This window comes from Desmodus rotundus, chromosome 4, assembly GCF_022682495.2.
Source record: "Desmodus rotundus isolate HL8 chromosome 4, HLdesRot8A.1, whole genome shotgun sequence".
Taxonomy (NCBI): domain Eukaryota; kingdom Metazoa; phylum Chordata; class Mammalia; order Chiroptera; family Phyllostomidae; genus Desmodus; species Desmodus rotundus.
In genome coordinates this window covers 20,236,936-20,249,714 of record NC_071390.1, presented here as the reverse complement: position 1 = coordinate 20,249,714, position 12,779 = coordinate 20,236,936, and the positions used below count along the sequence as shown (strand labels likewise).

General features: G+C 45.0%; 1 protein-coding gene across 2 annotated transcripts in view; it reads left to right on the top strand.

Moving 5' to 3' along the window:
- The window catches only part of CNNM2 (cyclin and CBS domain divalent metal cation transport mediator 2), a 62,879-nt gene that overhangs the window by 31,412 nt on the left and 18,688 nt on the right, over window positions 1-12,779 (top strand). For both annotated transcript variants that reach the window (XM_053922722.2, XM_053922723.2), the window contains exon 2: window positions 11,496-11,639. In XM_053922722.2, coding sequence (XP_053778697.1) covers window positions 11,496-11,639 — 144 coding nt within the window. The remainder of the gene's footprint in view (window positions 1-11,495; window positions 11,640-12,779) is intronic.

Below are 12,779 nucleotides of genomic sequence, written 5' to 3'. Positions count from 1 at the left end.
GCCCCTTGTTGGGTCCAACTTTTTTGGGATTTTCTGTGCTTCCTGGACTTGTATGTCTATTCCCTTTGCCAAATTGGGGGAGTTGTTTTTCATTATTCTTTCAAGTAAGTTTTCAATTTCTTGCTCTTGTACCTCTTCTTCTAGCACCCCTATGATTTGGAAGTTGGCACGTTTGGAGATGTTCCAGAGTCTTCTTATTCTTCCCTTGTTTTTTTGAATTCTTGTTTCTTCATTCTGTACTGGTTGACTGTTTATTTCTTCCTATGTTCCAAATTGTTGATTTGAACCTCAGCTTCTTCCCTTCATTGTTGGTTCCCTGGATTTTTCTTTATTTCTCTTCATGTAGCCTTCATTTCTTCCCTTATATATTTGTTGTATTCAGTGAGTTCTCTGAGCATCCGTATCACCAGTGTTTTGAACTCTGCATCTAATAGGTTGGCTATCTCCATTTTGCTTCATTCTTTTTCTGGAGTTTTGTTCTTTTCTTTCATTTGGGCCATATTTCTTTGTCTCCTCAATTTGGCAGCCTCCCTGTGTTTGTTTCTGTGTATTAGCTTTGACTCCCTGTTTTGGCACACCTGTTACATTGTAAGGGGCGAACCTTAGGTTTTCACCAGGGCGGGGCAACCCGCTTCATAGCTTTGTGGTGCTGTATGTTGGAAATGGGTCAGAAAGGGAAGAATGCCACCTGCTCGGCTCTCATCCTGTTTCCAGTCACTTCCCCTACTTCCTGTATGCAACTAGTGCCCTTCTAGCTGCTGCCCTGCTGCTGAATCCCAGAGTGGGTGAGTTTGCGTACGTTCTAGGACTGTGTTGGTCCTTTAAATGGACTCTCCTGAGAGACCAGCAGTTTCTTCTACCACCCCAATCCCCACTGGTTTTTATAGCCAGAAGTCGTGAGGCTTTATTTTATTGGTGCTGGAACCCTGGGCTGCAGATCTGGCCTGGGGCTGGGATCACTCACTCCTTAGGTGTCTCTCCGGGGTTTTATCTGCTATACGTGAATGTGGGACTGCCCGTTCCTCTGGCCACCACCACACCATGTCCTCTCTACCCCTCCTTACCCATCTGATGAATATTTCTTCTTTAAATCCTTGGTTGTCAGACTTCCATACAGTTTGAATTTCTGGCAGTTCTAGCTGTTTTTCGTTTTGAGGTTAGTTGTGATCATTCTTACGGTTGTGTGAGGAGTTGAAGTGTGCCTACCTATGCCTCCATCTTGGCCGGAAATCAATAAAATAACATTTTAAAGAGATCCACAAACATAATTCTTTTAAACATTAATTGTCTGAAAAGATTTTTTTTCCTCTCTTTTTCAAGTATTTCTATTTCAGGGATGTAGAATAAGAAACTTCAGTTAAGAATGACAAGGTCAGGGTAGGGAGAATGGGAAGGTGGAAACAAACTCATCTTAAATGTTAAGCACCAGGTATTTATAGCAAATAGTAGAAAGCCCGAGACAGTGAGAGAGGTTGCCCCCAGGTGCAGCCCTGGGAAGCCCGGCCTGCAGGCTCAGCCTCGTCAGGGCTCCGTGCCATGTGCCTGGGACTCTGCAAGTCAATCACCTTTGGGGAAGGCATCTGTTTTGCTTATGGGGGCGGGGGGCGGGAAGTCCTTTAGAGGCTGAGTATCTCAGTGAATGGCTGCCTCCTTAATTTCAGAGTGTGAGTGGCTAAGGAACAGCAGGCCTGTTCCCTGAAAACTATTATAATCTGCTAAATTGATAGATAAATTCAGGGTTCTATCCAGGAAATGGTCCTGTTAAGAAAAGTTATCTTAAGAGTAGGGGTGTCAAAAAACCCCTACTCTTACAAAAAAAATTAATTTTTCAGGAAGCCATGGGCCCATATTCCACCCCAGGAAACCTCCGGGCGGACATGACCTAACTGGGAGTGAGGTCATGGACGGCTAAGCTGACTCCCACGGGGCGGGAGGGGAGGTGCTGTCCCGCTAGGGAGATTTGGGGCCGCCACTTACTGGTTGGCCATTGGAATTTTTGGAAGTAGTAAACCTTTTGGTAAAAAGGGGCTTTTGTCTCCCAGAATAGCAACTGTTATCATCACTTAAAACCAGTAATTTCTATATACAGCAAGTGCTTCTATATATATGCTCCTGTATTGTTTATATAGGACTATTTTAAGATCTGTGTTACATTTTTCTGGTCTATTTTATGGTGGGAAAATTCAATTGGAAAAAATGCACTTAGCTCTGATGGAGATGGTAAGGTAAAAAATAAGTACTTAAAAAAACCCATGAAGTTTGTTGTTTTCATTTTAGCTTTAAACAGGACAGAAATAGTAAGGTGATAGCTCCCTGAATTACACTGTATTGCTTAAGGAGTAAGCGGATGGGACCATCGTACTCATGTCGTAGTACTCGATCTATCACTGTGTCAATCAGAAGACCTGCAGGTGCAGATGTATAAGAACTCACCCATGTATTCATTACAAAAATCCGTGAGAAAATGGCTTCATGTGTTTGTGTAATGTGGCTTGTAATTCAGGGTTTATTTTTGTTTTGACTTTGCAGCTGTTTAATTGAGAGGGAAATGGGTAGGGAAAGGACCTATCTGCTATCAAGAGGAATGTGGGTGTAGAGACCTAGGCACTCCCAGAGCCACGATGTGGCAGTGGCAGGCTGTTCTAGTGGGTTGGGTTAGGGCAGTGAGTGAAGGGGCTGGGCCACCGTGATTCCTGACCTTCCCCCCCAGGAGGGGGTCTTCTTCCTACCTGTTCTGCAGGGATGAGTCAAAACCATGGAGATCATGATTGGAGAAAATCAAATCATTTGATTGGCTGGACAGTGACAATGTGAGAGGAATATAGAAACCAAAGGATGAAAGGATGGTCTGTTTGGGCACTGGATTCTGATGGCCTTTAAGAAGTTTTTTCTTTAATTCAGTTGATAGGAAATGAATACTTCTGAGTGATTTTGAGTATGTTGTGCTGTACTAAGTTTTACCTTTGTGTTCCTAGGAGTAGGAAAGAGACTGGAGCATTAGATACCGTGCTAGACTCGATGGGGGCTGGGGATGCGGAGTAGTCAGCACGGAGTTCGTGAACTGTCAGGGAGGCCATCAACCTATGGCCCACTGAGGCACAAGTGTGTCGGTGCAGGTATGCGAGTGGGAAGTTGCTGGGCGAGGAGTCCTAAGAACCAAATGATTGCTTTTCATTTCAGAGATTTGAAGGCTACTGTCATGCCTCATCCTGCCCAGGGTCCTTTTCTAGCTAAATGTCTGTGTCCTTTTATTTGTTCCTTATGTGACATCGTTTACATACATATCTTAGACGGTCCTATCTCCTAGTTTTGCCTCTGATAAAATACAGACCGGAACATAACATTCCAGATATGGCTAGATACAGTAGGAGAATTCCTTCCCTTGTTCTGAGGCTGTGTTGCTACCCAGTTAGCATGAGATATGTTGCTGGATCACCATGTGGTCCACCTATCTTTCAGGGTCCCGCTCTCCACAAATAGACGAGGTTGGGGAGAGGGGAGCCTACTGGAGAGGCCACAGGAAGGCCTGTCTTTGCCTTTGGGACCTACAGCCTGCTTAACCTCCTCAGCCACTTCTCTCACTGAACTCTGTTCCCTATTGCCCGCTCCTGGCTCCCTCCCCCACCTCCTGCTCATTCACCCTGTAGTCCATTGTTCCGTAGTCCTTCTGGGGGGTGGTTTCCCATGTGTACTTTACTGTGTGCGTATGTGTGTATTCATTCATTCTTCACTAAAGAGGAAGAAAAAACTATAGAGAGAAATGAGGGAGAGAAGCAACAGATCTCAGTTTGAAGCGTGGGTGACTGGAAATCTAATGGTATCATTTTCAGAAGTGGGAACTGATAGGGGAAGTGTCATTTGGAGAGGACAAGCCAGACTTTGTCCTAATGACACAGGCCTTTTCTCTGTGGGTAAAGCTACCTGGAAGAAGCAGGCTGGTTTGTGGCTCCCTGTTAGAAGCAGGAAGCACTGTTGTAGAAATCACAGTGGACAGGAACATGGGCTCTTCAATGGTGATAAATTCTTCATCTCAGACCCTTCTTATCCTGAGCATCTTTTGCCATCAAAATAATCTGCCATGACCTTTTGGCTACATTTGACACTTTTGATGTCTTCTTGAAGCAGTTTACGTTTTGGTTTGTTTGTGTGGTCCCTCCCCCTTGCCCCCCAGGCTTGGCTTCCCAAGTACCCTTCTCCTTTATTCTCTCCTTACCCCACCAGCCACCCCTTCTCCGTCTCCCTTTCGGTTGTGTCTCATCTTCGTGACCTGTGGGACATGGGCCTGCCACAGGCCCAGCGCGTGGACCCTCCTTTATGCACACCCTCCCCTGAGATGATCTCCCCAGTTTTTGGCAGCTTTCATCTGTAGCCCACGTTTCTCTCACTCTCTGGGATTCTGGGTTTAGGTGTGTAACTGCCTACTTGATGTTTCCACTAGGATGTCTATTTGGCATCACGTACCTTGTCTAAAACCGAGCTGATTTTTTTCCCTGCTAAACAGGTACCTTCCACGGTCCTTCTCGGTAAATGGCAACTCTGACCTTCCTGTTGCCCAGGCCAAAAAGCCTTAGTGTCAGCCTTGACTCTCTCCTCTTTCTCTGCTGCCCTACGTTCACTCCATCTGCAACACCTGTCGGCTCTGACTGTACATCCAGAATCTCTGGACTTCCCATAACCTCCCCTCTTACCTCTAGTCCAAGCCATGGTCACCTGTCACAGGGGTGACTGGAATAACAGTGGGATGTCCCTGTTCGCTGCTTCTCCAGCCCTTCCCCACAACCGTTCCCACTCCCACCAGCTGCCAGGCCTTTTCTCTCCACAGCAGCCAGAGTGGTCCTTTTAAAACCTGATAAAGATCATCCATTCTTCTGCTCAGAGCCTCCTTCCAGTGACTTCCCACCTTGGAGTGAAAGCTAACGTCTTTATAATAGTTCCATGATCTGCACACTGTCCTTGTTCCCTCCCCAGCCCCTCTGTTCCAGCCACACTGGCCGATTGCTTTGCCTGACTTTTCCCAGCCCCTTGTCTGCTTCTTTTGGCTCCTCAGTGCCCTTCACCTTTGCTCAAATGTCACATTATTATTAAATGTAATTCCGCCTCTGCTTTTTTGTTCTCTGCAGCACATTTTACACAGTCTGACGTGCTTTTTTATTGTCTGTTTCCCTAGTATGTGTCTCGCCCACTAGCACGTTCCTTGTGAGCTGGTGCTCTGTTTTGTTCCCTGGGATGTGAGCCTTTTACAGACTAGGCGTCTGGTGAGTGTCTGAGTTAATGAGTGAATTTGTGTGTCTAGAGTTCATTGAATGTCCAGCCGATACACAAGTTTTATGAGGTTGATTTGAGCCAGAATTTGAGGACGTGCCCAGAAGCAAAATCTCAACGGACTGAGAAAATGCTCCAGAGAATGGGCACTTTTGCAGCTTACTTTATGCATTGGGATCAAGGGAGGAACCATAAAGAGGGTTACGTGAAATCCATCCGGGGTAGGTTAATGAGGCAGAAGAAAGCTAAGTGGGGAAATCTCTACAATTGGATAAAATGCAGAATAGAGAAACACTTCTTTTACACTGGTGGATACAGGATAGGTAATGAGGAACACAGAGACGGTATGTGGGGAACAAGATAACAATGAAGGGTTTGTGGTCTTGTGCTCAGATGCCTGCAGTTTTGCCTTTGGGGGGTCTAGACAAGAAAATGACTCCGGCATTTCAAAGGTCTGTTATCCCAGATGCATAAGAACAATGGACAGGCTCGCTTCAGGTAGAGACTGACCTCTGCTATTGAAGTTATAGGTGGGAGGCGCGACTCTCCACCGAGGCCTGCCCAGTTAGGACTTTATGATCAGACCATCCTGTGTGGTTACGTTTGGTCACTGAGCTCGTCAGGCTCGTCATGTCCTCTCAATCCCCCACCTCTTCATAGCTTGTCAGGTTTGGTAGATGGCCCCCTTTTCTTTTCTCTTTTAAATTTCTTTCTTTTTTAATTTATTTTTAGGTGGAGGGGAAGGAAGGGTAGGGAGAAAGAAGGAGGGAAACATCCATGTGTGAGAGACATGGGTCAGTTGCCTCTCATATGGCCGCAACTGGGGACCCGGCCCACAACCCAGGCACGTGCCCTGACTGGGAATCGAACCAGTGACCTTTTGGTTCACAGGCCAGCATTCAAGCCACTGAACCACACCAGCATGGTCCCTTTTTCATTCACATTACATAGCATTGTATTTTATACATAGCATTGCGTTGGATTATAAGTTACGTTCATATACCCTGTCTCACTTGATGAGTTTGTTTACTTTTTGTAAATCAGACTAAATCTAGTTCTATTTAAAGTATCTGACTTCCTTGACTTGTTTCCTTGGGAGGTCTTAAGTATGTCCATCAAAATACATCCTCCACATGGACAACACTGTGGCGATTGCTTGGGGGTGGGGGACATAAGGGAACTAAAAGGTAATGGAAAAAATATATAATAAAGATTAATTTTTTAAAAAATCCTCCATCCCATCTTGTTTTAGTTATGTGGGACCTAAATTTCTGACGCACAGAGCATTTTCTTCTTTTATTACTACTTCCGTAGAACTCTCTCTTATAAACTTAATTGATTCCAACTTGCTGAATTGTTATAATTTGTATTAGATAAACTGAGAATCCTTTAAAAGCAAAGGCGAATCAAGTGCTTCCTTTGCCCCACCCTTGGTTAGTGACGGGCCCCAGCATGACACAGCTTCAGGGGAGCCATTAAGCCTTGCACTCTATGTGGATGGGGTAATGGTGACTGTGAAATGTTTTGCTTGAGTTTCTCATTATTGAATCTTCTGTTTTCTTTCTGCTTATTGAGTGGCATTTTAAGACCCCACGGACTCTGCCTTGCACTCACATTATTAGGCCTTTCTGACCACCACATGCCACTTTTTGTTAGCACAACGGTGTCAGGTCGTTCCTAATTCCATTCCACTTCATCTACCTCCTTGGCTTTCTTCCTTGGCCATTTCAGTTTGTCTGCTTGCTCTTCCATTTTACTTCATTGACATCAAACTTGCGTGATACAACTGAGTCCATATTTTCCAGTTACGAGTGCCCTTTGTCAGCCTGATCACTGTCCAGTGGATTTATCTATCAACGTACAAATGGTATCTGTCATTCAGAATTTGAGCCTCACCTTGTGGTAAGGTTAAAAGATGCAAATGTGGCGGACTCAGGGCTGCCTTACCAATCCAGAGAAGAGATGCAAATAAACTTTGATTTGGGAGCAGTGGCAGCAACCAGAGGCAGAAATTTGATCCCAAGTTTACTGTTATAGGTAATTTGAGTTACTCAGTTCGCCTCACAGTGAAGATGTCCTTCTGATTCCATCTGTGTAAGTGCCCCGGGTTGGGCACATAGCTTTTGTAGAAAAACGATTACCTTAGGTTATCATTTCGTCTTAACTTGCCTGTGATTCTAGATTTGAGTGGAGATGTGTCCGTACGGCCCCATACTCTGAAAACAGGCTTGCTTTGATTCTCTGCGGGGTCCCTCTTGTCCCCCATTCCTAAGATGGTTCAAAGTGACTGGAATTCTGCAAGAACTCTTGCAGCTAACCAGAAAGGGCTCTCTGCAAGCCCTAACTGTGACAGCCGTACCTGCTTGGTCTGTCCTGTATACAGTTTATCAGGTTTGCTTAATTTACGTGTGTTCAGAGGTTTGTGTTAGAGAGTGTCTGTAATGCGTATTGTACCGATTGCTGTATTTTCATTCTTCTCTGGAAGTTAAGAATCCACCAGCTAATGAACTTTTTTTAGTTTTTGGCTTGGTTTCTTGTTAGTTTCCCCAAAATTGCTTTTGTGCTTTCAATCCTGACTTAATCCCTCAGCGCTCAGGTTAAGAAGGATGCTATTTGAGGTTTTAAAATTTCTGTATTGACGACTTGTTTGCATTTTCCTCTTGATTGCTCCATTGATGAGGCTGAAGGCGGAACTCCCTGCCGTGAGTGATTCAGTGGGGGGTAGGTGCATTGTATTGCCAGTCTCCAAAAGTGTGATTAGTGAAGAGGGTTGTCTTTTTTTTTTTTTTTTTTTTTGTACTGTTTACCAGAAAGAAGGTTCAGAAAACAGAACTTCTCACCAGGAATTCAAAATCTAAAAGAATGGGCTCTGGGACACATGCAGGAGTTTCAGCATTGTGGTGGGGGTGTGAAAAGCCCCAAAGAAAATTTAATTTTCAGTCTAAGAAGCCTACCGCACAAGAACAACTTCCCCTAGAGTAAGGGCCTTTCCAGTCGGATCTGTTGGTGCTGTCGAGCTGGTATTCCAAGTATGTCCATCTGCATTTAAACGAATTGCTCCAAGACAATCTGATTATGCGGTAGTTACTTTGGTGAGAATAGCGCCTCAGTGGAATGGAAACTTCATTTGAGTCTAATATTAGACCTTGCTTTGGAAAATTCCTTTTAAATGATCACAAGCTGGGAATAGCAAAAGAATTTAACTTTCGACAGACAGCATTGACCAAGAATTTTTAACTGCTTATGTTTGGGTCCTTGGGAAAGCAGATGTGAGAAATGGACCAGACTGAATTGACGAGATGAGAATTGACTTGACCGGATGAGCCGGTGTTTATATCTGTGGCTGATAAGTTTTTCTCTCAGTCTCATTTGCTGAAAATATTTTCATTCTTTGAGCATGAGCGTGCTAAGGATGAAAATTGTTAGGATGCCTAATTGTCTAGCAATCTAACCTTCTAGGCTGCCAGACACTGTTGCCTCAAAAGGGGTCTGAGCCAAAGCAGGAAAGGGCCAACAGCCCTAGGAACCAAAGGCGGTTTCTGAGTGAGTGCTGGGAACGTGCTCAGACCTGGCCTTCTGGAGTATTTCCCTTTGTCTGGTTGTATCGGAGTGAATGGGATCAACTCGCAGTTTTAAGTAAACGTTATTTAAAGGACTGCCTCCCCCACACTACCCCACAAAAAAACCCCATCCTGTGATTTAAAAAAAAAAACAATATACATGTTAACTGATCTTGAAATTTCTATACTGTGTCTACGTGGCTTCCTTCAAGGGTGTACATCAGATGCCTCACATACCTTGTACCGGGAGCACCAGTTCGGTGTGAGAGACGAGTTTAATGTTTTAAAAGATCTTTCTGAAATTGAAGTTCACCTTTTAATCACAGTGCATATTTAATATAGTGTTTTTCTTTTCTTTGCCTAAGCTGGTAGTAAATTGATGATGCCTTATAATTGAAGAATATTAATTAATAGCAGCTACCATTTATTGATCACCCTGTGGATCCCAGGCACTGTCTTTGCTTTAGATACCAACATTACATCTCTGAGATTCACAGTGATCCCGCGGGCACTAATTATTACGAGCCTGGTCGTGGAGGCGAGGAGATTGAGGCTCAGAAAAGCCGCGTAGGTTGCTCGTGAACACACAGCCAGTGACGGTTAATGAACCAGCAGTTTGGGGTTCAAGCCCAGGATGTCCGGCTTGCAGCACGTGCTCTCCCTGTGGGTTGTACCGTTTGGTATTTACGGTGTTCGAAATTAAACTGAGAAATCCACATTTACTTAATTTTCTCTCCTCCTTTTTCTTTTTTCTTTTTTTAGAAAGAAAGAGAGAGAGAAACATCAATTTGTTGTTTCACTTATTTATGCATTCATTGGTTGTTTCTTGTATGTGCCTTGGCCAGGGATTGAACCCATGACCTCGGCGTTTCGGGATGATGCTCTAACCAACTGAGCTACTCAGCCAGGGCCTATTAATTCATTTTGTATTTATTTACTATCTTTTAATCCTCACTCAAGGACATATATATTGATTTTAGAGAGAGGAGAAGGGAAGGAGAAAGATAGGGAGAGAAACATTGATGTGAGAGAGAAACATTGATCAGTTGCTCCTCATACATGCCCTGACCGGAGACCAAACCTACAACCCAGGCATGTGTCCTTACTGGGAATCGAACCCACTACTTTCTGGTTTGCTGGACGATGCCCAACCAACTGAGCCACACCAGCCAGGACATCATTTTGAAAGGACAATAATAAATCCACTTTATGTTAACCTAAATCACATTTAACTTAAAAATCACTATTATCCAAAACAAAAATATTAAGAAGTGTTGTTATTTTACCTTTTTTACAAATGTCTTTATTATCTAGCTCATTGGAAGGCGACCGGATTCTTTTCTGCATTTAATCTGTGCAGTAGACTGTTTTAGTTGAAATATGTGAAGAAAATCTGGCCTCACACAGACGCGCGTTTGGAAAGGGGGGTCTATTTTCATAGTCTTTCTGGATAATCGTAGATATTCTCTTTTGATGCTACACCAAAACTCTGTAAGTCACAGTTTCTTAAAGGATTGTTGCTTGTTTTGTTTTCTTTTTTAGTCTTCTGTTTTCTTTAAAGTTTTGTTGCAATGTAGAATCAGAAACTACACCAGTGGACTTTGGGTGCAGTTACATTAAAATCCTTTGGTTTCAATTCTTCCCTTCAAAGAATTCTAAATAAGATATTTAGATCCCAACCCACTCCAGGAAGTAGAGTTTAATTCCTACCCGTCAGCCACCCTGAGGGGGGCTAGACCTACTGACTTGCTTCTCAAGAATAAAGTCAGGGAAGGGAAAGATGAGTAACTTTTCAGTGGAGGAATCTGAGAACATTCCCTAAACATCCAGGTGGCGAAGGTGAGCCCTGCCCGTGCCGCCTGTGCCACCAGCGCTGCTGCTGTTTTCCCTTAATGTAACAGGCTCCTTTCCTTCGTTTTTAGGAAAGTGTCTGTCACGTAAGTCTAAATTCCGTGGCTTGTCTGGTAGTTATTCTGTCAAGTAAACTGCTGTTCAGTGAAAGAAGCGGCCAGGGACAACGGCATGCGTGCTTTTGCTCCCGACGCTGCAGAAGTGTCTCACGGCCCTCCCCTGGTGTCACATAGAATATTCACAGACAGGCACTTGGGAGTCAAGATTTAATGAAATTAAAGACTTTACTGCCTCATGAAGGACATTCTTGAGAGAATGGGCCCCCCTCCCCTTTCTTACTAGGTGTGGAGGGGGAGGCGTCCGTCCCCCTGCTGTCCTGAGGTGTGCTCAGGCTCCTGTGTGCCCTCAGTTCAGATCTGATAGATTGACGTCACAGGCCTTCTATCAAGGGTCCTGTGTGTCCTTAGGGGTCCCCGGACCACACTGTGAGAACTGCTCTCCTAAAGGAGAGTGGCAGTTGCCGAAAGGGCACAGGGGGAGAGCTGATGTCACTGAAGACCAGTTCCATGGAAACAAAGGGTGACGTGGGGGCAGCGCAGCGTGTGGAGCGGGTGGTCGCGCTGGCTCGACTGGTCTTGCTCTGGGTGGCCCAGCCAGCTTTCCCATCCGTGGGGTCTCCTTACCAGTTTACATGCTGAAGTGCAGACTCTGGGAATCTGGTATCTGTGTTTGCTGCTGCTGTTTTCTCCGTGATCATCCCTAAGACTTTATTCAGGAAATTCGGAAAATTACCTCTTGACCTTTGTTTTCTTTTCTTTAAAGGTAAATCTCACCTGGCTATTGTGCAGCGAGTAAACAATGAGGGAGAGGGGGACCCATTTTATGAAGTTCTGGGAATTGTCACCTTGGAAGATGTGATTGAAGAAATCATCAAATCTGAGATTCTAGATGAAACAGATTTATACAGTGAGTAGCATTGCCTGAGTGTCACTCCCCAAACCTTTGCTTTTGTGGCCATGTTGGTTGTGAGTCATCTGACGTCTCTCCAGGTGTCGTCTGCCCCAGTCTGTAATCACATACTCTGTGTGATGTCCGTGCATGAGCCATCAGTGTGGTCCCCTCCCTCCACCCTCCACCGGAGGGGCAGTGGAGCAGGTCGTGTGATGTCAGCCGGCAGTGTGTGTGTGTGTGTGTGTGCGCGCGCACGCGTGTGTGTGTGTGTGTGTTTTGAAAAGCCAGCCTCTCCTAACCATTGATCTGGGTACCACTTGCCCTAACCAGAAAACTCCATTTTGCACAATTAGGTAAATTATTTTCAGACAAATTTCTGTTTCTACTTAAGGTCACAATTCAAGTACTTAAAAAGTGACAGGGATTTGTTTAATTGATGATAACAACTGTTTAAATTTTCTTGCTCCTGTGGATCAGTATAAAGGTACAGTTTGCAAGTACAGTTTTGCTGGGGGCAGTGGTGGTGAGGTGGGGTATAGGAGGCAGGACAGGGTGGGACACACAGTAAAAATGTGTTTTTCTGCCCTGGCTGGTGTGGCTCAGTGGATTGGGCCCCAGCCTGTGAACCAGAAGGTGAGTGGTTCAGTCCCGGTTGGGGCACATGCCTGGGTTACGGGCCTGGTCCTCGGTTGAGGGTGTGTGAGAGGCACATTGTTGTTTCTCTCACCCTCTCTCTCCCTTCCCTTCTCTCTGAAAAGAAATGAAGTCTTTAAAAAGGTTCTTTTCCCTTCTCTGCTTCTCTGCCTCCTCTGGGGTGGGTGGGGTGGGGAGTGGCTTGGATCAAGGGAGCGGGAGGGAATGGGGGATATCCGCACCCGTTTGCCCAGGAGTAGGCTAGGTCCTGGGCTGAGCACTGGCCCTGAATCCTGTCCTGCTTATATCTACACCTGGGTAATTGGACTGTGGAGCTTAAATCTTCCTTAGCCTCACTCTTAGCTAAGTAAGACTCTTTCAGGATTCCGAAGTACCAAAGATGGCCAAGACTTGAGATGTTTGGGGTCTCAAAGATGGGAAGAGCATTTGGGCTCAGTCTGTCCTGTTAGGCTTTTGAAACATGATTTGGAGGTGGGAAATGGATTCTTCAAATGGCCTGGG